The sequence below is a fragment of the Lissotriton vulgaris genome, chromosome 5 (assembly GCF_964263255.1).
Source record: "Lissotriton vulgaris chromosome 5, aLisVul1.2, whole genome shotgun sequence".
Lineage (NCBI taxonomy): Eukaryota > Metazoa > Chordata > Amphibia > Caudata > Salamandridae > Lissotriton > Lissotriton vulgaris.
In genome coordinates this window covers 1,866,359,789-1,866,380,820 of record NC_141693.1, presented here as the reverse complement: position 1 = coordinate 1,866,380,820, position 21,032 = coordinate 1,866,359,789, and the positions used below count along the sequence as shown (strand labels likewise).

The 21,032-nt window shown below is 44.8% G+C and overlaps 1 protein-coding gene across 1 annotated transcript in view; it reads left to right on the top strand.

The window, feature by feature from the left end:
- Nucleotides 1–21,032, top strand: part of IKZF3 (IKAROS family zinc finger 3) — a 262,154-nt gene that overhangs the window by 122,230 nt on the left and 118,892 nt on the right. Inside the window, exon 5 of the mRNA XM_086924363.1 lies at nt 4,985–5,101. Coding sequence (XP_086780489.1) covers nt 4,985–5,101 — 117 coding nt within the window. The remainder of the gene's footprint in view (nt 1–4,984; nt 5,102–21,032) is intronic.

Here is a 21,032-nt window from a genome sequence, read left to right as displayed (position 1 = left end):
ATATGCCTCATACTGCTCTCCTCCACACACCATCCTTCTGCCTCACACACCTCTTCTCCTCCCCACTCTCCATCCTTCTGCCTCACACTGATCTTTTCCTTCTCACTCTCCTACCATCTCCCTCACAATGCTCTTCTACACCTCTCTACTTCCATATGCCTAATGCTGCTCTCTTCACTCTCCTTCCTTCTGCCGCACACTACTCCTCACTCTCCTTTCATGTCCCTCATGCTACTCTTCTCCTCCTCTCTCCTTCCTTATGCCTCATACTGCTCTCCTCACTCTCCTTCCTTCTAGATCACACTGATCTCCTCCTCACTCTTTTCCTTCTCCCTTATACTGCTCTCCTCACTCTCCTTTCTTCTGCTCCTTTCTTCTGCCTCACACTACTCATCTCCTCCTCACTTTCCTTCATTGTCCCTCATGCTACTCTTCTCCTCCTCTCTCCTTCCTTATGCCACATACTGCTCTCCTCACTCTCCTTCCTTCTAGCTCACACTGATCTCCTCCTCACTCTTTTCCTTCTCCCTCATACTGCTCTCCTCACTCTCCTTCCTTCTGCCTCATGCTACTCTCCTCCTCACTTTCCTTCATTTTCCCTCATGCTACTCTTCTCCTCCTCTCTCCTTCCTTATGCCTCATACTGCTCTCCTCACTCTCCTTCCTTCTAGCTCACACTGATCTCCTCCTCACTCTTTTCCTTCTCCTTCATACTGCTCTCCTCACTCTCCTTTCTTCTGCTCCTTTCTTCTGCCTCATGCTACTCTCCTCCTCACTTTCCTTCATTGCCCCTCAAGCTGTTCTTCTCCTCCTCACTCTCCTTCTCAAATCTTAAACACTGCTCTTCTCCTCCTAACTCTATGCTTCATTCTGCTACACAGCTAACAATTACAATCTAAACTACATATTTTCAAAACACATCGCTTACATACACTATATAACACATGGCTAAAATACAATACCATTAGCAAAGCCAAACACTCTAACTTATACAAATGCAAGACCTATGGCATTTCCAGTGCTTGTTTAAATGTTCCTCCCAAACACGAAGTGCGTCTGACATCACAAACGGAAGCAGGATTGGATCCAAGGAAGATCTTCTGTCTGGCACTCTTGTTTCATTACCTTTATCTGTTTCTTGGCATTTGCCTGGAACCGAAATCTTTCTTAATCTAACTCAGGTCCAGGCTAAGCGGACCCCCTGCTTGCACATATCCTCTTCAAGGGGATTTATGGGACCCTTCCAGCAGGTAAAGGTATGATTAGGTTAAGTGGTCCCTGTATTGCAACATTGCTTTCGGCCATTGATCCTTCACAGATATCTGCAATGGAACTACATGTGTGATTAGTTGGGTTTTAGTGCAGACATTACACGTTTTTCGCAGCATCTTTGGGCATTTTGAGTAGCAAGGTATGAAATGTGGGCTGTACAATGCTCTTGCTATTTTTCAACTCTTCATCGATTCAATTTTTTTCTGGTATCTTGAATCATTATGTTGAGATGTGTGGACAGCATTCTATTTTTTCTAAAGTAGTAATTGAACATTGAAAGCACGTGGCAAGAGTGTTATCCGTGATTTAACATCACCAGCTGATTTATATACCTGAAACACACGAATTGGTTTTATTAGGTTGAATAGTTTTGGTTTGCCTATGGGTCCTAAGAAGGTGCTAGCTATGCTTGAATGGCCTTTTACTAAGGTTAAGGAAACCCAAAGCTTTCTTGGAGTTGCAGATTTTTACTGTTTATTTATTAAGAATTTTGAGCATCTCCCTAGTGAAATTACTTGTGCTATAGATAAGAAAAATATGATAGGAGGTCTTTGTTGGCATTCTAAAGATGAAGATAATTGTAATATGCTTAAGACAGGGTTTGCTGAAGTTCCTACCCTACACCATAATGACACCAAAAAGAAATCTATAGCGGGGACTGATGTTTCTGAAAGGGTAATGGGACACGCTCTGTTGCAATTACAAGAAGATGATGGACAAGAGTTTCCAGTTTTCTGTCTTTCTCATGTTGTGCCAGAAAGTGAACATGAAAAATGTGTTGGTGGGTAACAAGTTACCTTTTGAAGTCTGGACTGAACATAGGAATTCACAATGTCTACAGAAATTGCATTGTAAGAATAGTCACCAAGCTAGAGGGGTATTTTTCTTGCGACAATGTTGTCTTACGGTAACTTATATTCTTGGTTAAAGAAAGTGTTAGTGAATGCTCTGTCTCATCCTTATTCTGAATTATCACTCATTTATGATCAACGAACTATAGCTTCACCTTGTGTGGCTTGTGTTGATCAGTCTTTTTTGGAGATTGTTAAAGAGGCTCAAGAATGCTTTGATCCAAAGAAGCTTAAAGGACTTCATCTTAAGAATCCTCTTACAAGTCATAATGATTTGTACTTCTGCGAACAAGCAATTTTCACCATTAGAAAGGATTTTTAGCTTGATGTGCTATATATGTGTCACGATTCAGCTATTTAAGATAAGAGTGAAGTAAAAAAAACAATGTTGGAGCTTGTTTTCTTTTCTTTTTGTGGCCTTCTTTCATTTGATTCCAAGACTATGTTAAGTCTTGTCCTGCCGTGCTCATAACTAGTCTTTACAATCCAAACTTTTTGAATATCTGCAACGTTTACCTATAGCTCCAGAACTATAGCATACATTATTTACTGATTTCATAACTGATCTCCCATCTTCAGAATTACATCAGGTCACAAGTCATTACAGTAAGGGATGGTTATCTTTTAACCCCTTCACTGCAGCGGCTATTCCGCTGCAGTGCTAAGGGGGTGGGGGGGCCGCGCGCCGGTCCCGTGCTCGTGACGGAACCGCTCCGTCACGGCACGCGGGTGAGCTGTGCTTGTGACGGAACGGTTCCGTCACGGCCCCGCCCGCGCTAGAGAACGTTAGCGCAGGCGTGGAATTCGCGCCGCGCAGGCGCGGCGAGAGGGCCGTGATGGAACCGTTCCGTCACCAGCACAGCCCACCCGAGGCTCGTGACGGAACGGTTCCGTCACGAGCATGGGAGGGGTTAAAGAAGTCTAACTTTTCTCTTCTATCTAAATTGCCAGCAGCTGAAAAGATGGCCCAATGAATTGAGATTTTTCTTTTGCCTTCATGGGTTGCCTACAAGGACCCTGTTGCCAGGAGCCGGAAAAATTTACTGACCTAACTCTTGCTTCTGGGGCATGGTGGGACAGTGGAGGAAAGAGGAGGTACAGAGTTAATTACCTTACATATTACATCACTCATGACATGTTTGTGACATCACTGATAACATCACAACAACATATTAAATAGCACCATTGATAACAACACTGTGCATGCCGGCAGCGTGAGCTATAGTTACTTTAGGGCACTTGGGATAATTGTAACTGGCGAATTTCAGTGATTTTGCCCGTTTAAAATGTTACGGTTTAATTGACATTTTCACCTAACATTAACATCCCTTTAACCTTTGTTTTTTTCAGTAAACATAATAACATCCCTTTAATCTTTGTTTTTTTTTACAGTGAATGTATCTATCTATCTTTCTCTCTCTATATTTATCTATCTATATCTATCTATTTATCTATATTGCAAAGCGCTCCAGGATCTGACATGGGTGGGGTAATTCAGTACTTATGGCTTTCATGCGGATTTCTGCCCTTTGTTGTTGGGTGAATTAAACCTAACACTTGCTATTCTTGTGACTTCACACTTCAACCTGATTCACAAAACTCTGTTCCTCTTCTAATTCTGAAGACAGTGATTGTGGTGATAACTTTGGGGCACACGGTTGGTGAGATTCAAGTTCTGTTGGTCTGGCTGCTGTTTACTATCTTCCATACTGACAAATTATTTCTCTGTACTTGTCCATTCCTTGAATGTCAGATAGTATCTGTCTTCCATATTGGCCAGCCCATATGTCTTCTTTATTTCCACTCTTTCCTTCACGGAGCACCTTCATAGGCGGTATCCTAGGCAAGCTGTGTCCCACTATTTTGACTGAACAAGGTCAGTGTAGGAGGATAATCATTTTTTTCTAGATTTAACAAGAGCAAATCAAGGTAAAGCTAAGCATACCATCTCTCTTTGGGTTACTCTTTGCATTAAGATCTGCTAGGAGTTGGCTAAGAAAAATGCTTCATCTTCTATTCGTTCACCATCTGCAAAGGCCATGACAGATTCTACTGTTCTCACTGGGGGCATCCCAGTGGCCCAGTGGCCGATTTTTTCCAGGCAGCCATGTTGTCTTCTTTACATGCCTTTCTACTAAACATTATTGCCTGACTATTCGGGCCTGGTGTGATGTATACTTAGTTAGGTATTGTTACAAGACTTCAGTGGAAGAAGAATCTATCAGAAAACCTTATTTCTGGTGGACGGTATATATTCCAGCAGATTCCTCCCTGCCCACCCTCCACCTCTTCTGAGTTAGTGGCAGTCATAATAATATTTCGAGGTATACAGTGCTTGTTCTTGCTGTTTTATTGTCTGCAGTAGTACAGCTATTTCAGTTCCTTTCTGTTGACCTTGGTTGGGTTGGGAGCAAAATGTATTGCGATGACTCCAGTGTGCAGGTTGTGGCCTATACTACTTGGTGTTACCACTTTCTGGACAAGCAAAGGCACAAATGAAGTTACAGCTCTAGAGACCGGCTGCTTGTAAGAGAGAGCTTAGGAACTGTGTCGATAAGGTGCATAAATACAGGAACTGCCATCATAGCACCGATCAGCGCCTTACAAGTCCCGTATTCCCACATCCTTGGCAAGCGAAGCTGCCGCTGAGGCACCACCTAGCAGCGATGGAGCACTGTTGTTGAGGAAAGGTTTGCTATTCATTCAGTCTAGCGCCTGGGGATATCCATAAGGTGACAGATTCTCACAAAGATATAGACTAGAAATATTGTAACCGAATGTAAGTAACTTTTCCTTATGGTCACTTAAGAATATGAACCTTTGCCACACTCCTGTGTAATCAGATCTGTCTGGTTTTACAGTGGAAAAGCCTTTCAAGTGTGAATTCTGTTGTCGCAGCTATAAGCAGAGGAGTTCACTGGAGGAGCACAAGGAGCGCTGCCGCCTATACCTACAGAGCGACAGCAGTGAGCAGCATGGTAAGCCTGCTTAGTTATACCGCTATAATGGTTCTGTGTGTTGCAGTTCTGCGATGGTTGATGTTGCTGCAAGGTGCCTGGCTCAATGAATCCATAGCAGAATGTGCCCTATTGACCCAGGGTTCCATACCAGTGTTATGAGCAGCCACTTGGGAGCACAACTGTTAATGTATACTCTGGGCTGGCTGAAGTTACAGAAGAGCCCATTTCAAATCATTCTTTGGACCCCACAGCCAATATCCAGCACCACATTCTGGTAGCGCCCTGTGCTAGGCAAGCCACCACAGCTTTCCCACTAAGGGGTTTCAGCCATCCCTCGGGGCATGGAATGGTCAGGCATGGATGGTATGGTGTGGGGTATGTAGGTGGGACTTCTGGGGGCACAAAGGAAAGCGTCATTATAAAGCCTCCTCTCACTCCATACTCTGCGCCTGGCAGCACCTGTTGTTTCAGCTTACACTTTGTTGTCTTTGCTTCTTGCCACTTCCTTCCCTTGTCCCAGATCAGTACAGTTCGTGGCTGTTTCTTGGAGCCTTATTGTTGAATCTCATTTCCTCTGTCTCCATGTGATACAAAGAGATCAAGTCAATAATAAGTCTATGAAACATACCAATTCTGTAGAGGAGGTAAGGAGTTTTGCCCTCCCCTGAATTGGATCTTACAAAGATACACATGTTTCAATTAAGGTTTACTTAGCAGTACTAGAGAAATAGCAGTGTTAGATAGGATTTGAACTTTCTGTAAAAAAAACACAGGTTTTGAAGCACTGCCTTTCCTACTGTCAACTACGCTCTAGATTGTACATCTAGGTACTGGTTTGAGACGAAGAACTGTGCTATGCTCCAGGTTTCAAAAAACAAAAGAAGGAGTATCCCCAATTTTTTGGAAGTGGAAGGAAAAAGTTTGTATGCTAAGAAAAAATTCTTTCTTTTTAGTAAACCCCTCACTCACCACCCTGGTTGTGACATGCTTCATCATCGGGGTCCACACAGTGACCGAGTGCCACTAAGGTGTGCTTCGACGCCTGCAACTGCAGCGGAGCTGGTTTTTGTTGTGTGGTGAGTGAGGGGTTTACTAAAAAAAAAAAAAAAAATCTTAGCGTACAAACTTTTTCCTTCCACTTCCAAAAAATTGGGGATACTCCTTCTTTTGTTTTTTGAAATTATATAGCTCCAGGGGACTAGGAGTACAACCCAAAAGAAAACCCTTACTCACTCATTGTTTATTACCTATGCTCCACGTTGCCACTCTTCAGATGTATTTCAGAGGTACTCCAGCTGGGAGACCTGTAGTAGCTGTCATGCTTCTGGTAGAGTGAGCTCTGACCACACCAGGTATCCGTTGCTCCTCTAAAGAGAAGCGATTATGATGCACAAAACAATCCATCTTGTAATTCAAGATCCTTTGCTGAAAAGGAAAAGAGTTGTGATAACGTACTGTCAAATTGGAGCGTAGGTCAGAGAGAAATATAAAAGAACGCCACAAATGAAAGAAAGTAATCACTGACTCCCATCCAAGTCAGCACTCAAAAACGATCATTATGAAGCATAGAATGCCTTATGTGCTGAGCATCTGATGTAGCCATGGAAAATGACATACTGGGTTAACCCGAATAAAGCTAAGAATAAGGGCCTTATTACAAGCACGACGGTCCACGGGACTGGCGGAATCTCAGTGGCGGTGAGACCGCCACAGGACCGCCGAGATCTGCCGAGATCCAGGATCCCGCTGCGCTGGCGTAGCAATCAGGAACAATAATATGCTGGCTTTGCCAATGTGGCACGGCCGAGCATAATATGAGTTGCCTGTCCACCCCCCATTTCATGGCGATGAGCCCACCATGGAAACGGTGGCAGTGAGACAGTGAGACAACTAAGGGGGCCCTAACAAGGCCTCTGCCACTCCTGGGCCTGAGGGTGCATGCAGGGAGGCACCCCATGAATTGCACCCCCTTTCCTGCATGGTGTTGGATGCATGACATGGTGCATGCCACACAATGCAAGAACGTGCTGCATTTGCTCCCTCAGTGCCAGTCTGCTATTAAGGCTCTCCTATGAGCCTTACACAGCTCCACCGAGAGACCCCCACAGCACAGCACTGCCTGCCTGACCTGGATTCAACTCGGAATCCCGCGGGCAGATGCACCACAGCCTTGGTGCTCCTCCTGCAGATGGAGCGGTGCTGGTGCCGCAGGAGGACCACCCAAGTCGTAATAAGATCCTAAGTCTTCTGACCTTATACTGCATTGAACTGCCCAGGATGAAACCAGACGCATTGGCTGGTTTACTGTACCTTATAACCAACACATGTGTGCTGGTCAAATGCATGTGAGAATCTTGTACGTATTTACTAATGATTACGGACAGTACAAGGTCAGATCCTTATTAGGTCTGTTGAATTTTGGTATCAAACAAATGAGAAGCAATGAAGCCTCATTTTACATGTTCAGCAGATTATTTCTGTGCTGGTCTTTCTACTAAATTCAATAATTTCCTGATGCCAAAAGGACATTCTTGTACTACATTGGTAAGAGTTAAGGTGGTAAACTGTGGTTGCTTGTTTTCAGTATGCCTGAGCTAGTGTCTGGAATGCTGAGAGAAAATGATGTAACAGAATGTGTTGGAAACTAAGAGATAGGAACAGATGTAGAGAGAACCTGAAAGAAAGAATTTACCTCCTACCACAGTGCATCACAACTGTACAATCCACAGATCACATCAAACATATATGTTGTGTTGTTAGGCCAGACAAATTAGATGATGTTGGTACATATACTAATCAAGTATCAATAAGCGTTAAAAAAATCAACGCAAATTCATGTTTGCTGTAATATGTTTCATAACCGGCACAGATAATACACGTAAAATAGATGTATACACATGAAATCTTGCCACTTACCCCTAGGCGTGTGTAATTTTGTCACAAACCACAAACCACACTTTCACTTTCTTGTTTAACCACACTGTTAGTGTCTTTTGTGAGTTATGGAGATGTTGGAAAGTGTCTGCTGGTGTTTTGGAGAGTGTTATAATTGTAGTGTACCATCCATACTGTCCTTGTTGAGTTCTGAGTCCCTGTCCATATGTGTTTTCTGCGACTGTCTGACTGTTTTGTCAGGTGTATGTCTCAGGGATATCTTTGTAATTTTCCATAGTTATTAGAAGTTATTTGTGGGTATTCTTTTGTTTGCCCGGGGTCAACATTGTATTTGGGGATGTTGGGTCAGGGTAGGGAGGGCAGGATGTCGGAGGAGGCCTTGGAGCCCTTCCTTTGGCTTGTACAATTTTACCTGCCCAAGATGGTAGAGGTTGGGAGACATATCCTACAGGGATACAATGTGAAATTTCAGAAAGTGAGATGGGAGCCCATCCGGGAGAAAATGCTCAATATGTTTGGTGTGGACAGGACTGTCCAGCAGTGGAAGCACCGTTGGCAGGACTGCGTGGGCAGTGAGGGGGACATAATGGATCACCTTGGACTAATCGTCAGCAGGCAATGTGGTAAGTACATGACCAACTTTGTATCACATCAGAGGATGAATGCACAGGACACTAATTAGGTTGAGCACAGCATATATGCACCCCTCATGGAAATTGACATATGGCAAAAATACATGCCTGCCATGATATACTTTGCCACCCCTACATGCTTTGATATTGGTACACTTCACATGATCAACTGGCTGTGAATATCAGTGAGATACACAATGTGGGTCACCAACATGTCAAAGGTCGTGATACACCTGAGCATAATGGAAAAACAGATTTGACCTACAAACGTCACGTCTATTGAGGTTTGAGAGCAAATTCATCAATCATGAAGCAGTGGGACAGGTTGTAGCATGCTACGTCACTCAGATCGTAGCAGGGATATCCATTAGGCCACAAGGGTGAAATTGACATGTGTTGTGGGTAAGACAGGCTCATACCGGCACACGTGCACCATTGTGCAATGGTTTCTAAGTCGAGTTGATGATTGTAAATGTGAATGAAGAGGGACCTTACTGCACATACACAATTATTGGATATTGTTCTCATCATTATTGCAGATACGTTGGAGGGCTTAACAGCTCCGAAAATGACAATTGGGCATTTTGACCTTTATGAATTATTTGGGATGAACCTTGTGCCGCGATTTTGGTAAAGGTCCATAAAACATCAGGATCAGTAACACCTATCTGGTGGGTTGTATATAGATATCAGTATAACTCTCACACTTGGGTGTCAATTATTGCATTTGATGTCACATATAAGTGACAAATAAGATAAGGAAAGCACTTTGGAGAAGGCTTACGGTTCCACTGAAACAATGGCTTTGTGGATAAAGTTTTGGTCACTATAAATATTTATTTTCTATCTCCCATTTTTCTTGTATTTTCTCTACCGTCTTTGTAATTTGACTTTTATTAAAATACTAGAACATCGAGGAAAACCTCCTTGTTTATTTAAAACATTGAACTACAGTGACTTGTACTTTGGTTGTGGCTACAATCGGTGATAAGCACCAACAATATGTACTATATCTGTATTTTCAGCCTTGAAAAAGTCAAAAGAAACGAAACACGTGTTGGCCGATGCTTTGCTGGAAGTGTTGTTCGTCAGAATAAATCAACTTGGGGTGCTGAGTGTGGTTCCATTAAATGCTTATATGATTTACATTAGCATTTCTAATGTACAGGGGCTACCTTTGGTAGTAGGGTGCCCGGAACTGCGAGTTCACCTCTGCATGTGTACAAATTTCACTAGAATTGTTGATACTTCTCATTGACAACTAGACCTGGGTATAAACATTGGTACAGGTCTGGTAATTTTCCCATTCGGGGCCAATACTACCGCACTTTTTTTTAAATAACATTTTCTGACTGAATGACTGCATGCAATGGATAATACTTCTAGTGTAGTTGTGGGAGATTGCAGATATAGTTGTACTTGTGACTGGAGGATTGGCGGTCTCTAAAACGCAGGTGTTCTTCGACTTCCCTTCTTTGGATACAATCTCTTTGGTCCTCCTCAGCTAGACTAATTGTTTCTTAAATCTTTCAAGAAGCACTCCCCTACTTTTCACAGAAGGTTACAGGTTTCCAGCGACTTCCAAGTCTGTCTCCAGGAAAACTCCCTTCAGACGAAAACAACACACATTTCAGGGCAGACTTGAGGTGGTGCTTCTTCTTTCAGGTGGTGTTCCAGTCTCCAAGTCTTTGACTGGTTCTGATTCAAACCACTTTTATTGTTCCTAACTATCTAGAGGGACCAAGGGAAGGATTGCAAAAATCCATCCCATTGGAGAAACCTGATCACAAATGTAAGGGTATTAGACTTTTAACATCAAGTGCATCTGATCAAATCTGCATCGCTTTCACCAAATTCAGCTCCCTGGCCAACCTCAAAGTACTAACTGCTTGACCTACCTCAAAGTAAAACATGAAGCCCTCGTGTCAGGGATTCATTCCCTTCTGGACAAACTAGCAATTTCAATAGTACCACCCAAAGAATGGGAAAGGAGAGCATATTTCCCTGTTTTTCTGGAACTGGAGGATTTTACCTGATCTAACTGAAAGATGTGAATCTTTATGTGAACACAGTTCATCTCAAGATGGACACTCCAATTTGTTATGCCTCTGGGTCTTCCAGGGGACATTATGGTGACCTTGGACGACGAAGACACTTATATTCACAATCCAATCTGGTCTCCTCATCGGAGGTTACGGATATTTTCTATCCTATCATTTTACTTCCTTGCCTTTGAGTTGAAGTAGAGGGTGTTCTCAACGGTGTTGGCACAATTGATGTGTGTCCTTCATGAAAGTGGGTTTGTCTCCATCTGTACAGTGGTCATCCATTCTCCATCTAAGGACAAAATCCTAGCGGACATCCAAGACGTTTGTCAGATCATGAGATTCCTGTGCTCTCTGATCATACTCAAGCCAAAGATAATTCCTTCTCAGAATATGTAATTCATTATAGCTAACTTGCATGGCAATAGGATTGGTGTCACTGCCTCAGGGTCAAGCAGTATACATCTCACATCGTGGGGCATATTTACAATCCACTATCGCCATCACAACGTCACTTTCAGTGGAGCCTCGCCTTATTTACAAGGCGGCGTTAACAAGGCTTACCGCTGCCTTGTAAATAAGGCACTCTTTCACACTATGCTTAGCATGAAAGGGGAGGGCAATGGGTGTTGCTGTGGATGTTCCTCTGCAACACCCATTGATTCTGACGCTGCCTCCTATTTACAAGGGAGGCGTAAATAGGAGGCAGCACCAGAATTAAGACATTAAGACCAGGGAAAACCTGGTCTTACTAATAACTTACCATGGTGCAATGAGGAGAAATGTTTAATATTTCCTCGTTTTTGCTGTTTAATATGTGCTACATTGTGCAGCACACATGAAAACAGCAAAAGACCAATGTTTGTTTATGGACAGGGAGGTCCCCCTTCCTGCACATAAACAATCATTTTTTGAACATGCCGTTTTGCAACTTCTGTGTGTGCAGCCTTATGCAGCACACATAGAAGTTACAAAGTGGCATTTAAAGATTGTTTATGTGCAGGAAGGGGGTCCTTCCTGCACATAAACAATTTTTCCCTGCATGCAGACAACCTTTCACAATGGTGCATTGGTGCTTGCGTTGGCGCTAGGCTGTAAAGTGTAGCGCCAGCGCAGGGGGAAACGCAGGGCTGCACCACATTCCTGTAAGTATGGTGCAGCCCTGCGTTTCGGAAGTGACGGAGTGAGGCGTTAAGCCAGGAAGGCTAACGTCTCCCTCTTACAGGCAAAGCACCAGAAAGGCTTATGTAAACCAGTAGGTTGGTACTTTTTGGGGGAATTTGGTGTGGGTGGCCGTTCATACACTTCTATGTATGGAATCTCATCTCCTCTCCCTCTGTGCAGTCAATACAACAGGGGTGGAGAACTCCTTGTCTCAGAATCTTTGTCTATCTACTATGATAGTCCAGGAGATTTTCACCAGGTTCAATATTCTGGTGGTGGATTAAGTTGTGGACCAGGACTCATTTCTGTAACTGAAATTCTTCATCTGTTTTATTTACATTATAGGTTTGGGAAATATTTGCCTTGACATGATCTTGGTCAAAATGCCTTTTTTTTTACCTTTTCCCTATTCCCTGTCATTTGCAGGTTCTTAGTCTGGTTGATTAGGGAGAAGCAAAGTGTTATGAGAGTTCTTCCTTGGTTGCTCAGGAAGACCTTGTTCCCAGTCCCCAGTCAGGTAGCATCTTTTCGATGACCTCTCTCTCTGTATTTCTCTCTCTGCACAGTGTGCACCTATCGGTGTGAATGTTGAATGCTTACAACTCAAACATCTGGGTTTATTAGGGCTTGCCTGCTGATGCGCTTGCGCATAGCTGGCGAAGCTCTATAGTGGCTTATCCAGAGTTTAACCACTGGCGATTCCATGCAGTGCATGTGCGCTTTTTAGGTCATTGCGCAAGCGCAAGCCCTAAAAAGCGCGTGCACAATGCCACCAGCCGCCTGCCTGCCTGCCTCGCATTACCACATCAAAGGCAGCCCAGCCTCCCTCCCACAAGCTTCTCAGCGTGCGCTCTGCATTTCTCCTCCCAGCGCATTTCTCATCCTCTAATTATTCACGGCCGGCCGGCCGTACTTTCAGTTTCACGGCCGCCAGGCCGTGTCTCCTTTTATGCTCTCTGATGCTTGTTTTTTTTAACTTGTTTTTCTTCTTTTCAACGTGGCTTCAAGTGTGTAGCGCTGTCTTATCAGCCTGTCTTTGCTCCCTGCTTATCTGTCTATCTCTGGATTACACAGTCAATAAAACTAATTAGACCTGACATCTCACAGACATGCACCCTTAAACCACAGAGCACTAATAGTGCGCAGGAATTCCTTCCCTGCCCTTTTCAAATTACATCCAACTCTCGGGAGGGATTTCTCTGTGGCTAGAGGTAATAAGGTTCAATCCGTTTTGCTCTTTGGCTTCTCATCTAGGCCCTCGGAGGTCTTAACGAATCTCTTATTTTTTATCTCGACCTTGCCTACCATTCTGCAGTGTAATCCATGCATCTGATCTCTCTCTGAGTCCTATTGTCTTCCCTCTCAGATTTTGCTGGACGATCACATTGTGAAAACAACGCCCATGAAAGGCTGCCCGTTTATTACGCCCTTCAAGGGAGAAATATTAGCATGGGAGGCTATGCTGGTAGGTCGCCCTTTGAGAAGCCTTACTGAATTTAATTAGCTTTTTGATTTGATCTCTGTGCCATGTCTCACTTTTCACTGTTCACTGCGGTTTACGCTCCGGTGAATTTCATTATAGGAAACTTTTCAAACTTCGCTCCGTCACTGGTATTGTGTGTTGGGGTGGGGAGCAAGTTGTTAGCTGGTGGAGGAGAAACTTCTAAAGTCCTTTGTGTTAAATTGATTTCACTTAACGTTTTAATGCGTGAGCCTGAATGCAATAGAGACAGTCCCCCGGTAAGAGAGTGAATCGCCCATGTGAGACGCAGAAAGAGGCAACTGCGCAAGCTCGTTTTTCACCTCTATTTCGCAGAATACAACTGAAAGCGGGAAGAGCGAGCTCGTTTTCTTAGTGTGGCAAAGAACATAACGTGTCATATCTGTAAGTGGAGCCCTTCTCGTCCCCGGCTTTCGATGCATGCCAATGGATCGGTGGGATGAGACGGGGTGCTTTTTTTATTTTAACGTTACGTCATTCACTTGCAACAATGACACCCGTGCTGGAGAATGTGAGCTTTTTAGGGCTCGACCTCTAACCCTCTCCTCACTCTCCCCTCTCCTCACTCTCCCCTCTCCTTACTCTCCTCTCTCCCTCTCTTATTCTGTCTCACCTCTCTTCTCCTATCTACTCTCTACCCTCTTACCTCTCTCCTCTCGTCCTGCTCCCCTCAGCACCACCACAGCATCACTCAGGGGCACCACAACATCACTATGTGCCACTACAGCATCCCTGAACGCCACAGCATTACTCATCGCCACCACAGCATCACTCAGCACCACCCCAGCATCACTCAGCACCAGTCACCATCACCACATCATCACTCAGCATCACCCCAGCATTACTCAGCACCACCACAGCACCACTCATCATCACCACATCATCACTCAGCGCTACCCCAGCATCCCTCAGCAACACCACATTATCACTCAGCACCAGCACATTATCACTCAGCGCCACCCCAGCATCACTCAGCGCCACCACAGCATCACTCAGCGCAACCACAGCATCACTCAGTGCAATCACAGCATCACTCAGCGCTACCACAGCATCACTCAGCGCAACTACAGCATCACTCAGCACAACCACAGCATCACTCAGCGCAACCACAGCATCACTCAGCACCACCACAGCATCACTCAGCACCACCACAATATCACTCAGCACCACCACAGCACCACCCCAGCATCACTCAGCACCACACCAGCATCACTCAGCACCACCCCAGTATAACTCAGCACCATCACAGCATCACCACAGCATCACTCAGCACCACCTCAGCACCACTCAGCAACACCACATTATCCCTCAGCACCACCACAGCATCACTCAGTGCAACAACAGCATCACACAGCACAACCACAGCATCACTCAGCGCAACCACAGCATCACTCAGCGCAACCACAGCATCACTCAGCGCAACTACAGCATCACTCAGCACCACCACAGCATCACTCAGCACAACCACAGCATCACTCAGCACCACCACAGCACCACTCAGCACCACTACAGCATCACTCAGCACCACCCCAGCATCACTCAGCACCACCCCAGTATCACTCAGCACAACCACAGCATCACCACAGCATCACTCAGCACCACCACAGCACCACTCAGCACCACCACAGCACCACTCAGCGCAACCACAGCATCACTCAGCGAAACCAAATCATCACTCAGCGCAACCACAGCATCACTCAGCGCAACCACAGCATCACTCAGCGCAAACACACCATCATTCAGCGTAACCACAGCATCACTCAGCGTCACCACAGCATCACTCAGCGCAACCACAGCATCACTCAGTGCAACCACAGCATCACTCAGCGCAACCACAGCATCACTCAGCGCAACCACAGCATCACTCAGCACAACCACAGCATCACTCAGTGCAACTACAGCATCACTCAGCACCACCACAGCCTCACTCAGCACCACCACAATATCACTCAGCACCACCACAGCACCACTCAGCACCACCCCAGCATCACTCAGCACCACCCCAGCATCACTCAGCATCACCCCAGTATAACTCAGCACCACCACAGCATCAGCACAGCATCACTCAGCACCACCTCAGTACCACTCAGCAACACCACATTATCACTCAGCACCACCACAGCATCACTCAGTGCAACCACAGCATCACACAGCACAACCACAGCATCACTCAGCGCAACCACAGCATCACTCAGCGCAACCACGGCATCACTCAGCGCAACCACAGCATCACTCAGCGCAACCACAGCATCACTCAGCACCACCCCAGCATCACTCAGCACCACCACAGCATCACTTAGCACCACGACAGCACATCTCAGCACCACCCCAGCATCACTCAGCACCACCCCAGCATCACTCAGCACCACCCCAGTATCACTCAGCACCACCACAGCATCACCACAGCATCACTCAGCACCACCACAGCACCACTCAGCACCACCACAGCACCACTCAGCTTAACTACAGCATCACTCAGCGAAACCAAAGCATCACTCAGCGCAACCACAGCATCACTCAGCGCAACCACAGCATCACTCAGCGCAACCATAGCATCACTCAGCGTAACCACAGCATCACTCAGCTTCACGGCAGCATCACTCAGCGGAACCACAGCATCACTCAGTGCAACCACAGCATCACTCAGCGCAACCACAGCATCACTCAGCGCAACCACAGCATCACTCAGCACAACCACAGCATCACTCAGTGCAACCACAGCATCACTCAGCACCACCACAGCATCACTCAGCACCACCACAATATCACTCAGCACCACCACAGCACCACTCAGCACCACCCCAGCATCACTCAGCACCACCCCAGCATCACTCAGCACCACCCCAGTATAACTCAGCACCACCACAGCATCAGCACAGCATCACTCAGCACCACCTCAGCACCACTCAGCAACACCACATTATCACTCAGCATCACCAAAGGAACTCAGTGTAACCACAGCATCACACAGCACCACCACAGCATCACTCAGTGTAACCACAGCATCACTCAGTGTAACCACAGCATCACTCAGCGCAACAACAGCATCACTCAGTGCAACCACAGCATCACTCAGCGCAACCACAGCATCACTGGTTCAAATATGTTCTTTCAATGTTTCAAGCTGTTTTCAAGCTTTCACGCTTTATTACAAATCACAAACCGATATTAATATTTCACTTCTGTTCTTGGATTTTCGTCACAATAAAAAACACTGAACATAATCTTCACAAAAGTTTAAGCTTTTGTCATTACAAATTAAATACATTATTTAAGTATTAATTATTTAAATTAAAAAAATTAAAAGCCATTGTTATTTGTAATATCAATACATCTAAGTCACGTAAATACAAAACATGTTGCATTACAAATGCTATAGGTGTCACATTTGCGTACGTTATAACTATTGGCATAAATGACAAAGCTATTAATGTAGCTATTTTAAAAAATAACACATACATAAAAAAAATTCATTTATAAAACCAATAGCTCAAACTTTCCTAATGCGAGCCCTATTGCATTTCCAATGCTTGTTTACTAAGGTTGCCTGTGCCATTCAGGCTTCTCACAGGTCATCCCCTCATAAGACCTACGATTACCATTGAACCTACTTCCAGAAATGGTGTGCTGAAAGCAAAGTTGTTGCCTGGAAATATGATCTCTTTATTGTTCACCAAAGTGGGCTTGCATTTGGTTTATTTCAAGCCTCACTCAAGGTCCAGTTGGCAGCTATAAGGGCCTTTTGTGAACTGTGTGCAGGCATCCCCTCCACTGAAGTCTTTGCTGCTCATCTCCTCAGAGGTTTTTCCCTAGGTTGGCTTCCTATTAGGCTACCGTCCTTCCGTGGGACTTACCTCTAGTCTTATCCATTCTGCAATTTGCCCTCTCTAAACCTTGGAGGTCCGTCTCTCTAAATTTCATTTCTGTTCAAACCTTCTTCTCTGTGGCTATCACACCTGCTAGAAGATTTGGGGAGTTATGGTCTTCAATGATTCAGGCTCCTTATGTAAACATCTTTCCAAGTAAGATAATTCTTAAGTTGGCCTGGAGTTTGTTCAAGACACAGTGATTGTGCTTTCTCTCTTCCGCCCAAATCTTTTGTATACTTCATTCATTAGATGTTTGTAGTGTACTATTTCTTTACCTTGATCATAGAGCCCCTTTTAGGCACTCCAATAATCTTTTGGTACATTTCGGAAATTCTCATAAGAGATTCAAATCCTTAGCAGGAACATTGAGTCGTTGGATACAATCTAGCATTACCTTGGTCTAGGAAATTTTAGGTAATTTGCTTCTGGATTATAGCAAAAGTTGTTCCAAAAGAATCATGGAAGCATCTTGGACTGAGGTTTGGGGTGTTTATTTGTCTGACGTTTGCTTAGCAGCCATGTGTGTTTCTCCATCTACCTTTACTGCTCACTATAGGTTTGAAGTGTGAAGCCAGGATAGGATTCCATTTTGTTTTGTGCATTGTCATATCTTTTAAATACTGTAGATATTGATTAATTTGTTTATTAAAATGCACTTGGGTGTTGCATTCGACGCGTGCCTTTGGTCATGTAGATGTACCTTTGGATATGTAAAGACGGGGATTAGGAAGAGAATGAAGCGGTAATGAGGAGAAGATAACATCTGTGTCCCTGTGTGGGAGGTGGTTACGCCTCACCTGTAAGGTCTGTGGTGAGGAAGGTGAAATAAGAGTATGGGGATTACCGGTAAGGCATGTGGCAAATAAATGGTTTACTGTGAGTTTGTGTGTTGGGATGGAATCTGAGAAAAAAAGTCATTGTGCACTGATTCCTAGCTGAGCATGCTGCAGACTCCCAGAAACAGCTTGTGCCACTAACCCGCCTGGTCAAAACCCGAATAAAAGATGTAGAAATACTGATAGCTCTAGGGGCCAGATAAAGTGTTGATCTGAGGGATGGAGGTTGGAAAAACCAGTTGTAGAAGATCACTGATGAGTGTAACGTTAAAGGAGGCACGCGTGGACAGTCTGCAGGAAGGGTATCATTGCAAGTTCACTCAAGCCTCAGGCATTTAACCGAACTGATGCCTGCACCATACCATGGGTGCTCTGGTCCCCTCATGTATGGGCAGCTGTACTAGTCTGGTAGAATGTGTACAGAGAGCCTGCAGTACAAAACTGCGAGGCTGTGAGGAGTGATTTGTACATATAACATAGACATGATAACACCACATGGTGCAATGAAAATGGTGCTGTATATTGTCAAGGAACAGAGTTTGCACCATCAGAATATATGCTACATATGAGCAGAGCACAATCAACTGGACTGGGTAGCCTAGCCACACTTAACTGGGCTGGGTAGATGAAGTAATACAATAAGTTGCCATGATGATTAAAGATGCATATACATATGTGTACAAATTAAAATGAGTACAACCCACCGTCTGATATGGGTTTATTACAAGCGGCAAACAGTAGCATTTTACATAACGTTTATGAAGGCATTAATGCTGTAAGCAAAACCATTTCTGCCCTATCTCACAATTAGTCATAGAAACTACATTTTTTGCATCAGAGTACCAGCCAACTGTGGATCCCTCATTTTTTGTAATTCAGCCAGTACATGTATTATTCCATGTCAGCAAAATATTTTTTCAGATCAGTGTCAGGGCAGACTTGTGGTTTTTGTTTTGATGTGTCTAGTAGTAGAGGTAGCCAGGCTAGCAGATTACGATAGATGGCCACATGCACACCCACATGTGACCTAGAAACTAAATGACAGGTTTCCCATCCCATGCTATCTCTTTGTGGTTGCAGAACTGATTATGCCTGTGCAGTGTTGTCCCAGGGGCTTAGCTGCAAAGTTTTCTGTTTGCTCATGTGTGACATTTCCATTGTGTTTATGTGCAATGTTCCCTCTAATATTTTTATCCTTTGAGCGGCAATGAAGGTCTTCTGTGCACTGAGGCCAAGGCCATGTGTGCCTGCACCTCCATTGCGTCGCTTGCCGACCCATCCTCCTCCGGTGTCCATATGTATGTATACATACATTCATGTGTGTGTTTGTGTGTATATGTATATATATATACATTTAAATTAAGTTTATGTTTTTTAAGATTTTTTTTTAATCTTTAGTGGGAGGGAAACCTCACATCCCCCCTTTTTAAATAACCTTTATCAACCCTATAACATTAACCACCCCAAGCCTAAAGCCCCTAAGTCCTAAAAAATCTTTGCACCCACACCTTTACCTTTACCTTTACCAACACATAAACTCTACAAATACCCTTAGCACTCATAATTTTACCCATCCCGAAACCATTAAAATACCCTTAACATCCTATGCCCCTAATCACCTCTATAGCCTAAAAATACCCTTACCATCCTATATCACTACTCACCCCTTATCGATGTTGCTGAACTACTGAATGAATTTGTGTAATTGTATTTAAATGAATTAAGAACACATTGAATTAACTGACATTGAGAAACAAGACCCTGCCGAAACGCGTCTGTCAAACTTAATGCTCTGTGGATTAAAAATCTATGATTCATATATGCTTCAGAGTGCGCTCTATTCTATTCTATTCTTTTAGCGGTAGAGATGGTACCGCTGTGTTTGGGATTGTTACTGTGACTCACCATCACGGAGAGCTCACCCATGGTGTGTGGAGCGCCGGCTGGTGGAATACGTGAAGAGAATATATATATATATATACCAGGCAAGGCAATATATATATATATATACCAGGCAAGTCAACAACGTCTCCTCGGCGTGCTTCAACATCCTACGCATGCTACGGAAGATCTTCTGGTGGATCCCCACCGAGACCAGGAAGACCGTCACCCAGGCCCTCGTCACCAGCCGACTGGACTACGGCAACGCCCTCTACGCCGGTACCACCGCCAAGCTCCAGAAGAGACTCCAGCGGATCCAGAACGCCTCAGCCAGACTCATCCTCGACATCCCACGAACCAGCCACATCTCCGGACATCTGAGAGACCTTCACTGGCTCCCCGTCAACAAAAGAATCACCTTCCGCCTCCTCACCCACGCACACAAAGCCCTACACGACCAAGGTCCGAGCTACCTCAACAGCCGGATCAACTTCTACGCTCCCAAACGCCACCTCCGATCAGCCAACCACGCCCTCGCCACCGTCCCCCGCATCCGAAGAGCGACTACAGGAGGAAGGTCCTTCTCCTACCTGGCCGCCAAGACCTGGAACTCCCTCCCGCCCGACCTGCGCCTGACCCAAGACCACCTCTCCTTCAGGAAGAAGCTGAAGACCTGGCTGTTCGAGCAGTAGCGGCACCTTCCCCCCCCCCCCCCCCCCCCCCCCAGCGCCTTGAGACCCTACGGGTATGTAGCGCGCTTTATAAGTGTCACTGATTGATTGATTGATTATATATATATATATATATATATATATATATAACCAATTACCGCTCCGGCGCTTGAACCCACCAAATGGAGAAAGACACGGACTCCAAAATCAGCTTACACACTGCTGGCTGCAGTGACTTTATTTATGAATAGTGCGAGATGTCGGGCAGGATGACGCGTTTCGGCTAACGTGTAGCCTTGCTCACATGTATATATATATATATATATATCACCTCCAATCCCGCTTTTCATAAAAAACGGGCTGACACATGCTGGAATTGTTTCCAAGTAGATTTATTGGCACCAAATACAGCACTGCAGAATGTTCGCGCTGTCTTTTCCTCTCAGCTCAGGCAG